Source organism: Asterias rubens, chromosome 10 (assembly GCF_902459465.1).
Source record: "Asterias rubens chromosome 10, eAstRub1.3, whole genome shotgun sequence".
Lineage (NCBI taxonomy): Eukaryota > Metazoa > Echinodermata > Asteroidea > Forcipulatida > Asteriidae > Asterias > Asterias rubens.
Genome location: NC_047071.1, coordinates 11,724,915 through 11,743,663, shown reverse-complemented (window position 1 = coordinate 11,743,663; position 18,749 = coordinate 11,724,915). Strand labels below are relative to the sequence as shown.

Below are 18,749 nucleotides of genomic sequence, written 5' to 3'. Positions count from 1 at the left end.
TTGAGTGAGTGAGCCACAGATGTGGCACCCCATAGACTGCCTATTGCATTGATGATCTGGTAACTCACATCGCTGGCAAACTGTACAGTGAACGTAACCTGTGCACATACAGGAAAAATGACGAAACAACACAGATTAAAGACACTGGACACCTATAGTAATTGTCAAAGACCAGTCTTCTCACTGGGTGTATCTCAACATATGCATAAAATAACAAACAAGTGAAAATTTTGTCTCAATTGGCCATAAGAAGTCGCAAGAAAATAAATAAAGAAAAAAACACTCTTGTGGCACACATTTGTGTGCTTTTAGATGCTTTTAGATGCCTGATATATTTTTAACAATATTTTTACCTTGTAATGCCACATAATTCAGCTGTGTTGTAAAATGAGAAAAAAAAAGCTTCAGGCCCGAAGACTTTCTTAGACTTAAAGGTAGTGGACACTATTGGTAATTACTCAAAATAATTATTAGCATAAAACCTTTCTTGGTGACGAGTAATGGGGAGAGGTTGGTGGTATAAAACACTGTGAGAAACGGCTCCCTCTGAAGTGCCATAGTTTTCGAGAAAGAAGTAATTTTCCACGAATTTGATTTTGAGACCTCAAGTTTAGAACTTGAGGTCTCGAAATCAACCATCTAAACGCACACAACCTCGTGTGAAAAGGGTGTTTTTTTCTTTCATTATTATCTCGCAAACTCGATGACCGATTGAGCTCAAATTTTCACAGGTTTGTTATTTTATGCATATGTTGAGATACACCAACTGTGAAGGCTAGTCTTTGACAATTACCAATAGTGTCCACTGCCTTTAAATATTGCAGTGAGAAAGTACCTATTTCTCAAAAATAATGTTACATGTACTTCAGAGGGAGTCATTTCTCTGCCTTCAAGGTTCAAATTCATCAAGTATTTCAGCCCACCCCTTCCCAATTCTAGTCATCCGTTTTGGTCTCAGTTATCTAATAATTATCGTTTGTCCAGTTTTAATTTGCTTTTTGCCTTGAGCCAAAAAGAAAAATCGTATGTAAGAATACCTGAACCAACCCCCCACAGACGTCAATTTGCTAATTTCGCCATGAATAGATTCCACAAGTGGGCCCATACGAACGTACAATGTTGCAAGAGTACTGGGTGCGAGAGAAAGGAGTCATTACAGGGTGCAAAGAGAAAGGAATGATAGAGATTACGACAACGGGTTAATCATGTATTTCACTAACGAGTGTGGAGTATAAAAAAACTGTCGTTGGAAGGAGATTATTACAGATGCCAACTTTAAAACAACAGTGTACATGTACCTTCCCCTTCATGGTTTACAGATTTCATGCATGGTGACGATGTTGCAGACCTAAAATAAGTAGCTTGCAGTCTATGTATCTGCAATCGATAATGACCCACTCACACGCTTTCCAATGGACGATAAATGACAGATTTATTCAAAAGCCTTTATTTAAGGTATTGCAACAACCATAATGAGTGCCATAATGGCATTGCTTGAGCACTGTGCTCACTCCCAAAGAGACAGCACAGTCTTTAGACTTTTCCCAACAGTACAGATCTATGCTTATTCAGTGCTATGAGCTCATTGCAAATTCAGTTTCCAGAAAAAATACATCATTAGCCCATTTGGAGGTCTTTGACAGGCTAGACTTGTGGACAAGTCGTTAAATCAGCCCCACGTAAAGATAGTCGAGTTGTAGCGGTGCTCTCACGAGATCACTGCTCTCGCGCAAACTGCTGGCTCCCCGATTTCTACTCCTGATTAATGATTCCTCATTACTGCATGGGGCCGATTTAACGACTTGTCCACAAGTCTATAAGCCTTTTTGAGGTATGGCGGACCATGGAGCGGACAGGATACGTGCGCGTCACACGCCGCGACTGATGCCATGCTCACCATGATGGTGGTCATTAGGTTTACGTGTAAACGCCGCGTTGCCTAAAATGCGCACTTCACTGAATAACATACGTTCTATTTCTATGGTCAATACGCACAATATTACCACAACTTTACAGTGTTGTAGCATTGTGTCCGCCATACCTCAAAAAGGCTTATTAATAGGCAAGCATGCCTCCTGTCCTCCTCCCCCCCCAAATGATGCAGCTGGTCGACAAAGAAAAGCCAGTTACAGAATGTCAGTTGAATAGGTCTTGTTTCAGATCAATTTGCAGGCTTGTCTTCAAGGCAGTGGACACTATTGGTAATTACTCAAAGTAATTATTAGCATAAAACCTTACTTGGTAACGAGCAATGGGGAGAGGTTGATAGTATACAAAACAATGTGAGAAACGGCTCCCTCTGAAGTAACGTAGTTTTCGAGAAAGAAGTAATTTTCCACAAATTTGATTTTGAGACCTCAGAATTAGATTTTGAGGTCTCGAAATCAAGCATCTAAAAGCACACAACTTCGTGTGACAAGGGTGCTTTTTCTTTCATAGATATCTCGCACATCGACGGCCAATTGAGTTCAAATTTTCACAGGTTTGTTATTTTAAGCATATTATTTAGATACACCAAGTGAGAAGACTGGTCTTTGACAATTACCAATAGTGTCCAGTGTCTTTAAATTAATTGCCAATTTAATAATTAACTCTTGCAGGTACATGCATCATTTGTTTATGTATGCTCATAAAAAGTCTATGTTTATTTTTTTCTACTTACTTATTTCATTTCACAAAAAGAAATGTTCAGTTTTTCTTTATGGGAAAGAAAACTGTGATTGGGAAAAATCCAAGCAATCAGGTTGGGACTGAAAACCCAATCCACATGCACTACTCCCGCCTGAGGGGAGATTCAGGGAGACAGAATTTAATTTGAGGCTATCACCTCGTCTGGCCCAGTGTCCCCAAACTAAGGTCGGCAGTGTTGTCAAATGTCAAATGCTGAATATCATTGCTGTTTAAAGGCACTGGACAGCTTCGGTAAGTGTCAGAGACCAGTCTCTGATTGGTCAAAACCCGGTCACGTGTGGGAGTGTTAACGGTGGTATAAAGACCGGCTTTGGAAAATAGCGAATAAGTGGCCACTAAATCAGCATACATTGTGTAAACCTTGCCCGTTGCGCTGTATCGCACGCTTATCTATATCCCTGTTAGTTTCATTGCAACTTCGCGCACTTACGCGTACGCGCGCTAAAAAATTTGAGTGCGCGCGTGTAACATGTGCGCGCGTATAATGAATTCAAATGAAAAAAAATGAAAAAACCAAATGAATTCATCTGTGATGAATCCACCTCATCAGAAAAGCCAGATTGAAGTGTAGAATTCTATTTTGAGTATGATTATGTTGTTTACAAAAGCTAACTCTATTGATATTTTCAAACTCGGCTCTATCCCTGATGGTTTAACACAAACACTTGAATCGGTGCAGATGGCTCCTCAGGCAAGGAGACAGGAAATTACTTGTTGAAGGCAAAACGCTACAAATGAAATCGGCAGACATGCTTTTCCTTTTGCATTCACCATTTTATAAAACTTGTCTCGTGAAAGAAAGTTTACAACAATAGGGAGACTGCCCCCATCGTCGTTAGATACGTACAGCTCAGTTAGTAGAGCGCCGGCATGCTAAAGGCACTGGAAACTATTGGTAATTGTCAAAGACCAGTCTTCTCTTTGGTGTTTTTACAACATATGCATAAAATAACAAACCTGAGAAAATTTTAGCTCAATTGTTTTTACTGCCTTTAATCTGGGTTGCAGGTTCATGTTATGCTCTAGTGATTTTTTCTTTGTTCGACAAAAACAATTTCACAAAACATTAAGTGGTTGTTCTACTTGTGATGTTCAATTTATTTCAGCTTGTATCCCAGCCTACTGGGGACAATATACAAATAAAATTTGTTGTCAAGTGAAGTTATGTAAAAGTAAGCTTATTACAAATTTGTGTAAGTATTCAAACATGGCTGGGGTAAAATGTGACAGAGTTATTGAATACTAGAAGCTTCTCGGTCAGGGTAAAGGACTGCAGTCTAAAAAAAAACCCAAAACAATATCTGGTAAATGGGAAATAGCTGCAATGCATAGGCTCCCTCTGCAAGAGGAAAATTGATCTTTGTTTAGTACAAATCATCACAATAATAACTATCTAAATGTTAGGCTTAGTTCAAGTCAGGTCTCGTGCTAATCGATTTAGTAATATATGAGCCCTCTAGTGTCAATTAATTGCCAATCCAGTGAGTTTTGGATCCCAAACTCACTTTGGATGAGACTGGTTCCCTGTCCTTACCGGCAAGGCAGTGGACAGTATTGGTAATTACTCAAAATAATTATTAGCATAAAACCTTTATTAGTAACGAGTAATGGGGAGAGGTTGATAGTATAAAACATTGTGAGAAACGGCTCCCTCTGAAGTGACGTAGTTTTCGCGAAAGAAGTAATTTTCCACGAATTTGATTTTGAGACCTCAGATTCAGAATTTGAGGTCTCGAAATCAAGCATCTGAAAGCACACAACTTTGTGTGACAAGGGTGTTTTTTCTTTCATTGATATCTCAAACTTCGACGACCGATTGAGCTCAAATTTTCACATGTTTGTTATTTATATGCATATGTTGAAATACACCAAGTGAGAAGACTGGTCTTTGACAATTACCAATAGTGTCCAGTGTCTTTAAATTAATTGCCAATTTAATAATTAACTCTTGCAGGTACATGCATCATTTGTTTATGTATGCTCATAAAAAGTCTATGTTTATTTTTTTCTACTTACTTATTTCATTTCACAAAAAGAAATGTTCAGTTTTTCTTTATGGGAAAGAAAACTGTGATTGGGAAAAATCCAAGCAATCAGGTTGGGACTGAAAACCCAATCCACATGCACTACTCCCGCCTGAGGGGAGATTCAGGGAGACAGAATTTAATTTGAGGCTATCACCTCGTCTGGCCCAGTGTCCCCCAAACTAAGGTCGGCAGTGTTGTCAAATGTCAAATGCTGAATATCATTGCTGTTTAAAGGCACTGGACAGCTTCGGTTAGTGTCAGAGACCAGTCTCTGATTGGTCAAAACCCGGTCACGTGTGGGAGTGTTAACGGTGGTATAAAGACCGGCTTTGGAAAATAGCGAATAAGTGGCCACTAAATCAGCATACATTGTGTAAACCTTGCCCGTTGCACTGTATCGCACGCTTATCTATATCCCTGTTAGTTTCATTGCAACTTCGCGCACTTACGCGTACGCGCGCTAAAAAATTTGAGTGCGCGCGTGTAACATGTGCGCGCGTATAAACTGACGCCGAGCTCATGCGCGCGTTTTAATGCTCAAGGAACAGCTATCGTCCAATCATTTGCCTCTATTGACCCCAGTGAAGGCGCTGAACAGATCATTATTTAAAAGAGTCACTGGTCTCAAAGATCAGTAATGTGATTAACGCACGAAAGATGGCCCCTAAACATGTCTGGAAGTACCGCCGAGAGAAAAGTCACAAACTTAGGGACAATTTTAGCCGTTTAATTCGCTAAAAAAGGTAATTATTAATGGGAATAGCAGTGTTCGTACCCGGTCTTCACTGCGGGGTTATGACCTTGGTTGGTGGCTGGCGCCGTTAACGGACCTCGCCTCTGGCTCGGTCCGTTAACAGCGCCAGCCACCAACCCGGTCATTACCACGCAGTGAAGACCGGGTACTCGCACTGTTATTCCCTAATTATAAACCACTTGGGAAAGTGACTTAGTAAATTTTTAATGAAAAATTGACTAGAGTGGGACTCGAACCAATGACCTCCCGATTAAAGTGCCGGTGCTCTATCAACTAAGCTATTTATCCCTATGTTGTCGGTCTCCCTAATTTTTCAATATCTTTATTCGCTCGTGCCAGTCAGAAGCCATACAACTGTTAACTGCAGCGTAGCCAGGGATCACACCCAAATTATGGTACAACCTGGGAAGCGGTAACCAGGGGATCACCTTAAGGGGATGCGACTTTTTATTTATAAACCACAATGTTTTTTACTATCACAATGTTTTATACTATCAAGCGCTCTCGATTGCTTGTTACAATTAACTTCTTATCTTCCCGGTCACATCCGTGCATCCACTACACTGGACTCATTTAAAACTGCTCTCAAAACACACTTATTTAAATCCACCTCAGCTTGTTCAGTTTCAGCTATATCATCCCACTTAAAATTGTAATTTTTGTTTGTCATCGTACACTTCTTGGTCTTAATTTAGTGCATTTAATTACTTTTATGTTTCAGCGCTTAGAAACCCTGTATTAAAGCAATCGCACAGCACCAGTGAACAGTATTGTCCAACACAATGTCCAAAAGCCCACACTTCGTGTATCACAACTTATATTTTAAAATAACAAACCTGTGAAAATTTAGGCTCAATTGGTCATCAGAGTCGAGAGAAAATAACGTGAAAACCCACCCTTGTTTCCGCACATTTCGCCATGTCATGACATGTGTTTAAAATAAATCCGCTATTCTCGATATATCGAGAATTGATAGTTGTGTTTTAAAATGTTTTCTCAAAAAGTAAAGCAATTCATGGAATAATATTTCAAGGGAAGTCTTTCACCATTACCTTGTAAGTTATTTGTAAATCTGTGAATTTTTAATTTTTGTTCTGTTCAGAAAGTGTTTAGCTGTAGGATCACTTCAATCAGCATCATGCCAATCAGGGAAAACCAAATGAATTCATCTGTGATGAATCCACCTTATCAGAAAAGCCAGATTGAAGTGTAGAATTTTATTTTGAGTATGATTATGTTGTTTACAAAAGCTTACTCTATTGATATTTTCAAACTCGGCTCTATCCCTGATGGTTTAACACAAACACTTGAATTGGTGCAGATGGCTCCTCAGGCAAGGAGACAGGAAATTACTTGTTGAAGGCAAAACGCTACAAATGAAATCAGCAGACATGGTTTTCCTTTTGCATTCACCATTTTATAAAACTTGTCCCGTGAAAGAAAGTTTACAACAATAGGGAGACTGCCCCCATCGTGGTTAGATACGTACAGCTCAGTTAGTAGAGCGCTGGCACGCTAAAGGCACTGGACACTATTGGTAACTGTCAAATACCAGTCTTCTCACTTGGTGTTTTTACAACATATGCATAAAATAACAAACCTGAGAAAATTTTAGCTCAATTGTTTTTACTGCCTTTAATCTGGGTTGCAGGTTCATGTTATGCTCTAGTGATTTTTTCTTTGTTCGACAAAAACAATTTCACAAAATATTAAGTGGTTGTTCTACTTGTGATGTTCAATTTATTTCAGCTTGTATCCCAGCCTACTGGGGACAATATACAAATAAAATTGGTTGTCAAGTGAAGTTATGTAAAAGTAAGCTTATTACAAATTTGTGTAAGTATTCAAACATGGCTGGGGTAAAATGTGACAGAGTTATTGAATACTAGAAGCTTCTCGGTCAGGGTAAAGGACTGCAGTCTAAAAAAAAAACCCAAAACAATATCTGGTAAATGGGAAATAGCTGCAATGCATTGGCTCCCTCTGCAAGAGGAAAATTGATCTTTGTTTAGTACAAATCATCACAATAATAACTATCTAAATGTTAGGCTTAGTTCAAGTCAGGTCTCGTGCTAATCGATTTAGTAATATATGAGCCCTTTAGTGTCAATTAATTGCCAATCCAGTGAGTTTTGGATCCCAAACTCACTTTGGATGAGACTGGTTCCCTGTCCTTACCGGCAAGGCAGTGGACAGTATTGGTAATTACTCAAAATAATTATTAGCATAAAACCTTTATTAGTAACGAGTAATGGGGAGCGGTTGATAGTATAAAACATTGTGAGAAACGGCTCCCTCTGAAGTGACGTAGTTTTCGCGAAAGAAGTAATTTTCCACGAACTTGATTTTGAGACCTCAGATTCAGAATTTGAGGTCTCGAAATCAAGCATCTGAAAGCACACAACTTTGTGTGACAAGGGTGTTTTTTCTTTCATTGATATCTCAAACTTCGACGACCGATTGAGCTCAAATTTTCACATGTTTGTTATTTATATGCATATGTTGAAATACACCAAGTGAGAAGACTGGTCTTTGACACTTACCAATAGTGTCCAGTGAATATAACTTACATGAATTACAGTACATGTACATGTACACCAACATAACAATGTTTTATATTTAAGAACTGACTCCGCGTAGTACAGTTAATCACAATCCTTTTAAGCTAAAGTAGTAGTCCCAGCCTAATTTCTATACCATCCGCCTGGGTAATAGTTAAAAAGCAGGACAGTACTTTTCAGAACTGAGAGGTCTCCCGAACCCCCAAACATCTACTCTGCGGTAGTAGAATAAAGCAAGACAGTTCTCTAACAACAAACTCTACCTGGCAAGTAGATACACGCATGGTGTTACACATGTACATTGATGCCTCACCATGCGATGGCTCAAATCCTATGTAATGTTTTATATGTAAATATGCAAGTATAATTTGACTGTGAAATGAAGGCAAGATCAATGGTACATCCGTACCAGGTGACTGCCAGAATATTGATGCGGGCTCAAGACCTGTACACTCTGTGGCGTAACTTATGAGCCTTAAAATGTGATGTCTGATGTTCAGGCTAACTATCGATAAGATAGTTCATTGGCGGATTCCTAGGGGAATGATGACGCAAAGCAAAGTTGTAGAGTAAAGCAGGTCAATAGAGAGGTTTCGCAAGCGTGCGGATACACATACAGACATGATAACGCGTGTTGGATTTTGCTTCACAAAATATAGACCCGTTTCACTTGAGTGCGCTCGCATTCATCATGAGTGCTTTTCTGACATACATGACCGATAGAGACCCCGTGTTTTATACACTGCATTTTCTCATCGATTTGCTTGCAAGTGACTAACAAATTTCTATCTATACCAAGCACGATACCAATGAAAACAATTCAGAGGGAATTTTTTTGGATCAAGGACATGTAGGACAATAAAAAGAACTAAAATTCTGCAAAACAGTATCCGTTTTTCTAAGACGTGTATGAGCTCCCGTATCCGTTGCTAACCTGTATGCAAAATACGATAGTCGCGGAAATGCGCCACGTGAACACACAAAGTGTCGACGTACCGGTATCTGTATCTGTACCCGTACACTTGCGAAACCTCTCTATTCCACCAAGTTGGGAAACACCTTGTGACATTTGTATGACGTGTGCATGATTTTAGTCCTGCCCCATTTCTGCTGTATTTAACAACTGCAATCACAAACACGAATTTGTCTGGTACAATTTGTTTCTTGCAATTTGTGCACAAAGTGAATTTGCACAATAATGTATTTGAGTGTTGAAAAATTTGAAAAATAAACTTCTGGATGTAACATCCAAATCACACATTTTTCATGTGGAGTGCATGCAGTGGATTAATTAGGCGAACAAGGACTCAACAAAAGTCCAACTTGGGTCAAGTCTAAGATCAACACTGGAAGGTTTTTCATCTTAAATTCTATAATTCTAAATTCATGAAGGCCACTGCTTACAGTGAACAAGAAGGCCATTTGAAATTCAACATCTAAAAAAAAAGACTTTTAAACATGGTCCGATTTCAAAAATCAAGATATTATAATTAAAGACAGTGGATACTATTGGTAATTGTCAAAGACTGGTCTTCATAGTTGGTGTATCTCAACATATATATGCATAAAATAACAATCCTGTGAAAAAAAACACCCTTGTCTTACCACGTTGTGTGCTTTCAGATGCTTGATTTCGAGACCTCAAATTCTAAATCTGAGGTCTCGAAATCAAATTCGTGGAAAACTACTTCTTTCTCAAAAACTACGTGACTACAATGTTTTATACTATCAACCTCTCCCCATTACTCGTCATCAAGTAAGGTTTTATGGTAATAATTATTTTGAGTGATTACCAATAGTGTCCACTGCCTTTAATGAAGAATTAATACTCCACAAGGGAAACTGACTTAGGTAGATTTAAATTAATTTGGGGTTGAACAAAGACAAATTTACTTTTTTTTTTTTAAGTTTATTTTTTTGACGAGACTTACAAATCCCGCTCAAGTAAATTTGTCTTTGTTCAATCCAAAAGTATTTTAATTCAGAAGACAAACTTGAATTTCATTGAAGTCATTACAATACATCTCACCTCACATCTTTAGATGTCACCAAATATAAAATAAACAATTAACACTCACAACTCGCAACTCACAACTCGCTTGCGATGGGCTTGCATATACTTTGCGATCAATTTCTAGGCATTTTTAGGCTGGGGCCCTAACTTGACTTCTAGCGGCTGGCAGGTCATTTTGGGCAGTCGGGTGAGCATCAATTATTTTTAACTCGACTTAAAACCTGGTGCTATGTTTTGCATTGCAAACTGATCGCCAATAAATTGGTCGATGTTCGATGCCAAATTGTTGACAATACAGACAAACCATATCGCAGGGGGTATCGCAGGAACATAGGCAGGACATCGAACGAGTGTCCGACGGACAATAGCTGATAAACAAGCCAAGTATTTGACCCCACCTCCAATTATTGCAGTGTGCAGCCGGGGCACTTAAGTTTGTGACTATGACCGCCCCATTAAACGACCTCTTCTTGCTGTTCGATGCCAATGAATAGCAAGTCCTTTAGTCTAACCACTTGACCACAGTGATTGATGGAGCTTGGTGCACCTCATACTTGGTAGCTGTTTCCCCCCCCCCCCCAACCCCTCTCAGGACTTAAAAACCAAAACAATATTAGCATGATCGTTACCTGGTTTGACGCATCTCTGACAATCCTTGCAATGCTTATACGTGCTGCCATCTTTGGACGTGCAGCTGTTGCATTGAGTACAGTGTATATTCTCTTCCGCTACGTAGCGTTTACACGCTTTACAAAACCTGCCGTTAGATTGAGAAAAGATTACTAACAACTGTGTAATATTTGTTTTTACCCATACACTGATGTGTATGAAGCACTCTGTACTCAGTACTCCCCCCACCCCCTGGAGTCCTGTGAACAAAAATCAACTGCACTGGCATATTACTCGGATAGGTTGTGAACCCACCTGGTTTTGAGAAAATCCTGAAATCAAGAAAAACCCTGAGAAACCCCACACCTGCTAGTTTAGGTCAATTTGAGCTCTTTGTGAAATCATTCCCAGGTCTTTTCCTGGCAGACAAGATAGTGTCCAATTTACATGGACAGTTTTTTGTTGTTAATAGGCTAATTACCACACAGAACAAAAGTAGGAAATGTGCACCTTTTCTTTACACTACTGTTTGGAGACAAGCTCAAGATATAAAGAGAAATAAATATAGAATAAATATTCTGGTTTATAGTAACTGCACTGGCAACTTCCACCACAGATATTTTTTGTAGTGTGAAGTGAAAGGGCCTATGTATGTTTTTTCAATTTTTGTGATCGCCCTTTCCAGGGCATAAACTCTACGTGGCGCACTTTGTTTATCAATTCCAGAGCTGTGTATCGAGAGAGTTGCGACCAGTTGCAATTATAAGCCATTTTCGGTATAAAAAACCAACAAACCAAAAAGGCACAAAGGCTGCCAGACCGGACTGCACATTGGGTTGTGCTGCATTTAGACAAACAATTGCGCCCAGCAACCACCTGACTAAAGACAACAGGTCCTTCCATGTCATATTATAACTCTCTCAATACATAGCTCTAGTGATTCCCCCCCCCAAAAAAAAATAAAATAAAATAAAGATGCATTTAAAAACGAACCTGTAGCCTTCATCGAGAGGAAGATGGATTTCAGAGGGTTGAAGATTGGTGAAGACTCTGACAGGGGAGCCTTTCTTACGAGCCTTCTTCCGATTGCTCTGGAACAACGGGTGATTATCATAGTCAACCTGCATGGCAAGAGAACAAGCACAAAATTAAGATCCTCATTCCCTAGATTTGTAGTGGTCATCCAAAGGGGAGGCTTGGTTACCCACAGAAAAGGCTTGGGGCTTGGGGCTCCCAAGGGAAAACTTGAGGCACCTACAGGGGAGACTTCGAGACGTATTGTATGTCATTTTCGTAATCTTTTGCAATTTTTACTGTCATGCGAACAGGCTGGTCCTGGAGAGAGCGCAATATAAAATCAATAAATTATTATTATTACTTAGGACACCCAGAGGGGAGGCTCGGAGCACCCAAATAAAAGGCTTGGGCACCCAAAGAAAGGCTTGGGGCACCCCTTAGAGCAGCCAAAGGGGAGGGTTGGGGCATCCAATGGGAGGCTGTGGCACCCAAAGAGGCTTAAGGCAAGCAAAGGGAAGGCTTGGGAGAACAAAACAAGCCTTGAAGAACCTAAAGGGGAGGCTTGGGGCACCCAGAGGGGAGGCTTGGGAACCTGAAGGAAAGGCTTAAGACAACCAAAGGGGAGGTTTAAGGCACCCGAAGAGGAGGGTTGGGGTATCCATAGTGGGGCTTGGGCACCCGAAGGGGCTTGAGGCAAGCAAAGAGGAGGCTTGGGGCACCCAAAGAGGCTTGAGGCACCCAAAGGAGAGGCTTTGGGCAACAAAAAAAGGCTTGAGCCACCCAAAGGGAAGGTTTGAGGCACCCGGAGGGGGGGTTTGGGGTATCCAAAGGGAGGCTTTGGCATCCGAAGGGGCTTGAGGCAAGCAAAGAGGAGGCTTGGGGCACCCAAAGAGGCTTGAGGCACCCAAAGGAGAGGCTTGGGAACCTGAAGGAAAGGCTTAAGACACCCAAAGGGGAGGTTTAAGGCACCCGAAAAGGAGGGTTGGGGTATCCAAAGGGAGGCTTGGGCACCCGAAGGGGCTTGAGGCAAAGCAAAGAGGAGGCTTGGAGCACTCAAAGAGGAGGCTTGGGGCACTCAAAGAGGAGGCTTAGGGCACCAAAGAGGCTTGAGGCAGCCAAATGAGAGGCTTGGGACAACAAAACAAGGCTTGAGCCACCCAAAGGGGAGGTTTGAGGCATCTAAAGGGGAGGATTGGTGTATCCAAAGGGAGGCTTAAGGCACTCAAAGGGAAGGCTTACAAAGGCAGCAAGGGGGAGGTTTGAGGCACCCAAAGGGAAGGCTTCGCTTAGGGCACCCAAAAGGGAAGGTTTGGAGTAACCTAGATGTTTAAAGCAATGAAGTCTTCAAGAAATACAAACAACAAAGTAATTTATTAACCTGAGGTGTACAATTCCTACCTTGTAGTCAAGCATTGTAAAAGAAGGAAAACTATCCAGAATTCTTTGTTCTAAGAAGTATGGGAAGATCCAAAGTAGTGGAAGCTTAGCTGTCGAGCCAAGGTCTGAAATACAATAATAATAATAATTGAGTTAACATTTAAGTGAGAAATAATCTCCTTCTCAAAAAACTAAGTTACTTCAGGGTGAGCCTTATTTCATACATACTAACAACAGCTCTCCATTCAATGGTTATTGCTTGTTACCAAGAAAGTTTTTATTCTAACAATTCTTTTGAGAAATAACCAATAGTGTTCAGTGCCTTTAACGAACACCTTGTTTCAAGGGGTCATAGCTCCCTATCAGTCCATCGGGCGATGCAGAAAGCCAGTTCCTGTTCTAGGGAGTCAATGCCAAATGATGATGACCCTTTGCTACTTTTACCTTGTAACCCCATTGTCCATCTTCCCATCATCCTCTGGATGACCTCAGCCAGGATCTCCACCCTGCCTCCAAAAGGAGGGTCAGTAACCATAACGATACCATCGCCATGGTTACGATGCAAAAAGTCCTCGCAGATAGTCCTGCTCTTCTCGCCGTCTAAAAAGTGATCGTTGAACATGTTGTAACGACAGAAGAGGCTCGGAGGGTAGAACTGACCCTAAAATTGACAGAATTGTGAAATTGTAAACTCACATTTTGGACTTTATCAAATGACATCATTGGAATCATGAAACAGCCCAAAGGCTGGAACTAATTAAAACACAATACGCTACACCCAGCATTGCAGCCAGGGTGGGAGACACCCACAGCTCAAAATTTTGCTCAGCAGTCTGAGCAAAGTACATTGTGCCGCCCAGCATAAATTTCCACCTTTAGAAATGAAATTTTCACATATTTTTTTTATTGCTTTATTGTATACATGTACATCTACATTTATATAGGATTAAAACAATCAAGCGTTTCCAAAAACCAAGGGTTTTGGCTTATAAGATAAGGGCTCAAGAAAATGCTTACATATCTATGGTCTATATCCAACAACAGACTGCTGAGGTCTGATGATGCCTCAGACTGTATCATCTCATGTAATCTGCAATAAGAGAAAACAAACACGGCAAGACGTCAAGATGGTTTTTAGGCTCTAGCTACCGGGCAACCTCGATAGTCTAGTTGGTAAGACAGTGCTCTAGAATTGCAAGGGTCGTGGGTTCGAATCCCACCCAAGTTACATGCCTGTGTTATTTTTTCACAGGGCTCGGGAAAGTTCCGAGTATAATGTGCTAACACACATCGGTGTATGGGTAATTATTATTATTTTTTTTTATACTATTTATCCCAATGCAAATTTAACATCACCATCACTTAAGATGGTTTTAGTAAAACATTAACAGCTACCAGTAATCAACGACATGTGGGGTGTGTGGGGGGGGGGGGGGGGAGGGAGTGTACTTCTGACCGATTTGCTCAAGGTTTTCAATGGGCATGGTTATTTGGCCCTTGAGAAAAAAAGTGGGAACATTTTATTTTAGGGCTGACCCATGGTTTAATTTATCAAAAAGAGAAGGGGTTCGCCTCGGTGTTCCTGGTTTGGTTGGCGGCATATTGCGCCACAACATCTTGTAAACCATTACATGGTGCTATGTAAAGTAGGTCTCCTAATTCAAAAGTAGTTTCCCATACCTTGCAGGAAAATACTGCATGTTAAAATGCCTTGAGCGTCACTGAGTGAAAGAAATGCATGCTATTTAAGAAGCCACTATTATTACATCATTATTATTACCTGGGAGACCCAACACACAGCACTCTGTCATAACCGAGCCTCTTAATGGTGGTGATCAGAAACTCAGTGGCTGTTTTAGAGAACAGATATTGCTGCAAAACAAAACAGAAGAAAATAAAAAATACGGCATATATCAACTTGACAATAATATGTGGAAAAAAAATAGGCCCAAATTCATTGCTCTGTTTACCACAGGCAAAGAATCGGCGCTTAAGAATCGGCGCTTACCGCTGTGATCTAAATGAAACAGCGGTATATAAATGCCTTTTTGTATTGTTGTGTATTGTATTACTAAAACACTAAGTATTACTGCTTACACTAAGGGTGTTTCACAGGAAATGTTTTGTTTACACAGTATAGAAAACATCGACAAATGTCAATTCAGTCCCATATACCTTCTCTTTGACTCTCGTTTGAGCAAAAGTTGGTCAAATATTGCAGATGTTTGTGGGCGCTCCGGGCATTTCGCTACAAGCAGCTTGTGGCCGCTATGGTCTCCAAAGGGAAAAGATTTTCCAATGGAAGTATTAATAATAAAAATAATAATAATAATAATAATAATAATAATAATAATAAAAATCATATATTATAATAATAATAAAAAATAATTATAATAATAATTGCAAAAGTGGCCTTTGTAAAATGAAAATGGCCTTGCCCTCTCAATTATGAGATTCCAGGCATGTTAGTCTCTGTGGATGTTTACTCTCTATAAACTTTGATACCAGTTTCCATGATCCTGGTGACTACTCACAGCGTTTGTTTTGTTGTCCTCTAGCGGGAGGAGGAGATAGGATGGTTGACTCAGGATAGCGTCGGTGAGGTCAGCCTTTATCTTATGCTTCGAGTGAGTCTGGACTTCTTGTGGACGCAGTAACAGGCTGCAGGATTGACAAAATTTCCTCTCAGATGGACTCAAATCCTTAGTGTCCTGCATTCTAAATTGAAGAAAAAAAGGAAAAAATTGGTACAACTAAAAAAAAAAAAATCATTTTTTTTAGTGGTTGTGATGATTTCTTCTGGTGTTCTATGAGGAAATATATATGAAATACTTTGCTACATTATAGTGTCAGTACCATTTCAGTACAACTAGAACTAGAAACTTGGTTTATACTCACAACAGTTATTTCAGAATTGCTCTCGATCTAAGTGACTCGACTTAAGTGACTTGAGACCAAGACTAGATCAAAAATGAAACTCAGGCTCCATCTAACATCCGTTTCAAACAGGCGCTCCAGAGTCATGCCGAAACCAAATTCTGAATTAAGTACATGAAAGTTTGACGACTGAAACGGTGAGGAGCGACAGGACGTGCTAGAAGTCTGGAGCGCCTTGGTTTCAGTCAACGATCTTGTCATAAGATGGACCCAGTGTAAATGTTATGTGAAGTTCGCCTGTCTGAAACTAAAATTTGTTTGGTTTAACCCACAGTCGCTCCTAATCTATTTGGTTTGTCGCAACTCTGGCGTGCCTGTCTGAAGCGGATGTAAGTGACACCACTTCAACTCTGCCCTATGACCTTTGTGGTTATGGACTGATAGCATACATCGAATGGTCAAAGGCAGTGGACACTATTGGTAATTACTCAAAACAATTATTAGCATAAAACCTTAATTGTTAGCCAGTAATGGGGAGAGGTTGATAGTATAAAACATTGTGAGAAACAGCTCCCTCTGAAGTAATGTAGTTTTTGAGAAAGAAGTGATTTTCCACGAATTTGATTTTGAGACCTCAGAATTCAGATTTAGAATTTGAATCTGCATCTGAAAGCACACAACTTTGTGTGACAAGGGTGTTTTTTTCTTTCATTATTATCTCGCAACTTCGCCACCAATGGACGTCAAATTTTCAGAGGTTTGTTACTTTACATGAGTGTTGAGATACACCAACTGTGAAGGCTAGTCTTTGACAATTACCAATAGTGTGTCCAGTGTCTTTAACGGTAGTTTTTTTTTCCCTTTTTACCTTTGGAAAAAATGTTCATGGCTGGTCCACGGCTGCTGTGATCTGTTGAGTTCCTCTCTGCTCATCTTCTTAGCCTCAGAGACTTTCTCATCAGCGAGCTGGTAAAAGCTGCAATCTTTACGATCTCTGCATGCAGAGCAGGCATAGTAGCGCTGTTTCTTGTGCTTCCCATTGAACCGCTCAAACAGTAACGTCGGACCTGTGTGAGTAAAAAATTGCAATGTTTATCATGAAAATAACAAACAAGTAAGTTATAGGGAAGGTACACGTTTGGTAATTACTCAAAACAAATATAAAACTTACTTGGTAACAGGCATTGGAGATCTGTAGATAGTATAAAACATTGTGGGAAACGACTCCCTCTAAAGTGACACGGTTTTTGAGAAAGAGATAATTTCTCACTAAATAAAATAATAAAAGACTTCTAGCTACAGTAGAAGTATTTTATTCTTATCTAAAAGCACACATATTTGTCCAACAAGGCTGTTTTTTCTCTCATCATTTTCTCGCAACTTCGATGACCAATTGAGCCCAAATTTTTACAGGCTTGATATTTTATGGTTTTGATGGGATGCACCAAGTGAGAAGACTGGTCTTTGACAATTACGAAACATGTACCTTCCCTTTAAATAATCTGTAAGTATAGGAGAGCTTTATATGTTCACTGTGGTGATTGCGATCCCATATAACTTCTTAAGTCTTGTATCCCATACCCACAAAAAACCCACAGAAATGAATGAAAACATTGTTGTGTTGCATGTTTAAGCAACTCCACTTATACAATGGGAAAAGTTTCCGTATGGCGCCACCACTTTTTCATTCCACATGAAATAATATAGTACATAGTTTACTAGTTGTGATAACATAACCCTCCTCCCGATGTGGGGACGAGGGTTACCTTATCGCAACTACTAGTTTACCTCAATGAGATATCCCTTTTTGTAAGAATGAGTGAAAAGGTGGTGGCACCATACGGAAAATTATCCCAACTTCATAACTTAACATCCATGCTTGTGAAAAACCCTTGCATTCCTCTTTGAGATCAAGAAACTGGTCTTAACAACCTCCGGCTCAAGAACGTCACTAAATGGGTAAAGACATCATTTTGAGCATGCTAGCCCTCTATGTTTTAAAGTCACCTGGAAGTGGTACTTTTTCAAAATAAAGCTTTTGTCACTAATATATGTGTTTTGATGAGTGGAATGTGAATAAACAGTTAACTAAGGTTTTAAAAAATCAGTTCTTATGTTATTTACAAATTTAAGAGTAGACCCCGACCCGAGAGGGCGCTGGACGTGACGTCAATCGAGGCAGACTTTGCCTGTAATGCGTAGAGTAAACACAATTGCAAAGTACCTGTACGGACCAAGTCGTGAGTTTTTAAGTTTAAAAAAAAACCTCACGACTTTGACGTACATGTACTTTGCACGTGTGTCTACTATACGCATTGCAGGCAAAGTCTGCCTCGATTGACGTCACAAAAGGGGTAGGCGGAGTCAACCCCCCTAACAACTTTATATATTTTTTAAACATATAAATCGTGACAAACAATTACTAAAAAAATTGTTTTATTGTTCATAAGCATATACTCTTGGGTTTGAAAGAAAAAAAAATCTATTTCCAGGTGACTTTTAAGATATGTTTTTCCACTTTCAGCTAATGACGGAAACTCATTAACATAAATATGCAAATTTGAAGGCTTTTCGACACTTTTGAAAGGTTATTCTTTTCTTCATTTGTGCTTCAAGGGGGTTGGGGTGTTTTACTTTCATGCCTTATGATATCTCTGGATTCTAATTAGTAGCCATAGGACAAAAATGTAATTAAATTTGTTAATAAGTAGTATCTAGTAATTGAATAATATTTTTGATTTATTTTGCACGCCATACTAGCTTCTGAATATTCAATAAAATACCAATCAATGAAAGGTGTAAAAACATATATGACGTTGCTC

General features: G+C 39.8%; 1 protein-coding gene across 2 annotated transcripts in view; it reads right to left on the bottom strand.

Annotated features, from left to right (window-relative positions):
* Position 1: 1 nt before the first annotated feature.
* LOC117295821 (rRNA N6-adenosine-methyltransferase ZCCHC4-like) overlaps positions 2-18,749 on the bottom strand; it is a gene marked incomplete at its 3' end in the record, with an annotated part of 40,440 nt that continues 21,692 nt past the window's right edge. For both annotated transcript variants that reach the window (XM_033778587.1, XM_033778588.1), the window contains 9 exon segments: positions 2-98; positions 10,677-10,804; positions 11,650-11,777; positions 13,072-13,175; positions 13,495-13,711; positions 14,068-14,140; positions 14,831-14,922; positions 15,585-15,768; positions 16,796-16,994. In XM_033778587.1, the coding sequence (XP_033634478.1) occupies positions 2-98; positions 10,677-10,804; positions 11,650-11,777; positions 13,072-13,175; positions 13,495-13,711; positions 14,068-14,140; positions 14,831-14,922; positions 15,585-15,768; positions 16,796-16,994 (1,222 nt within the window).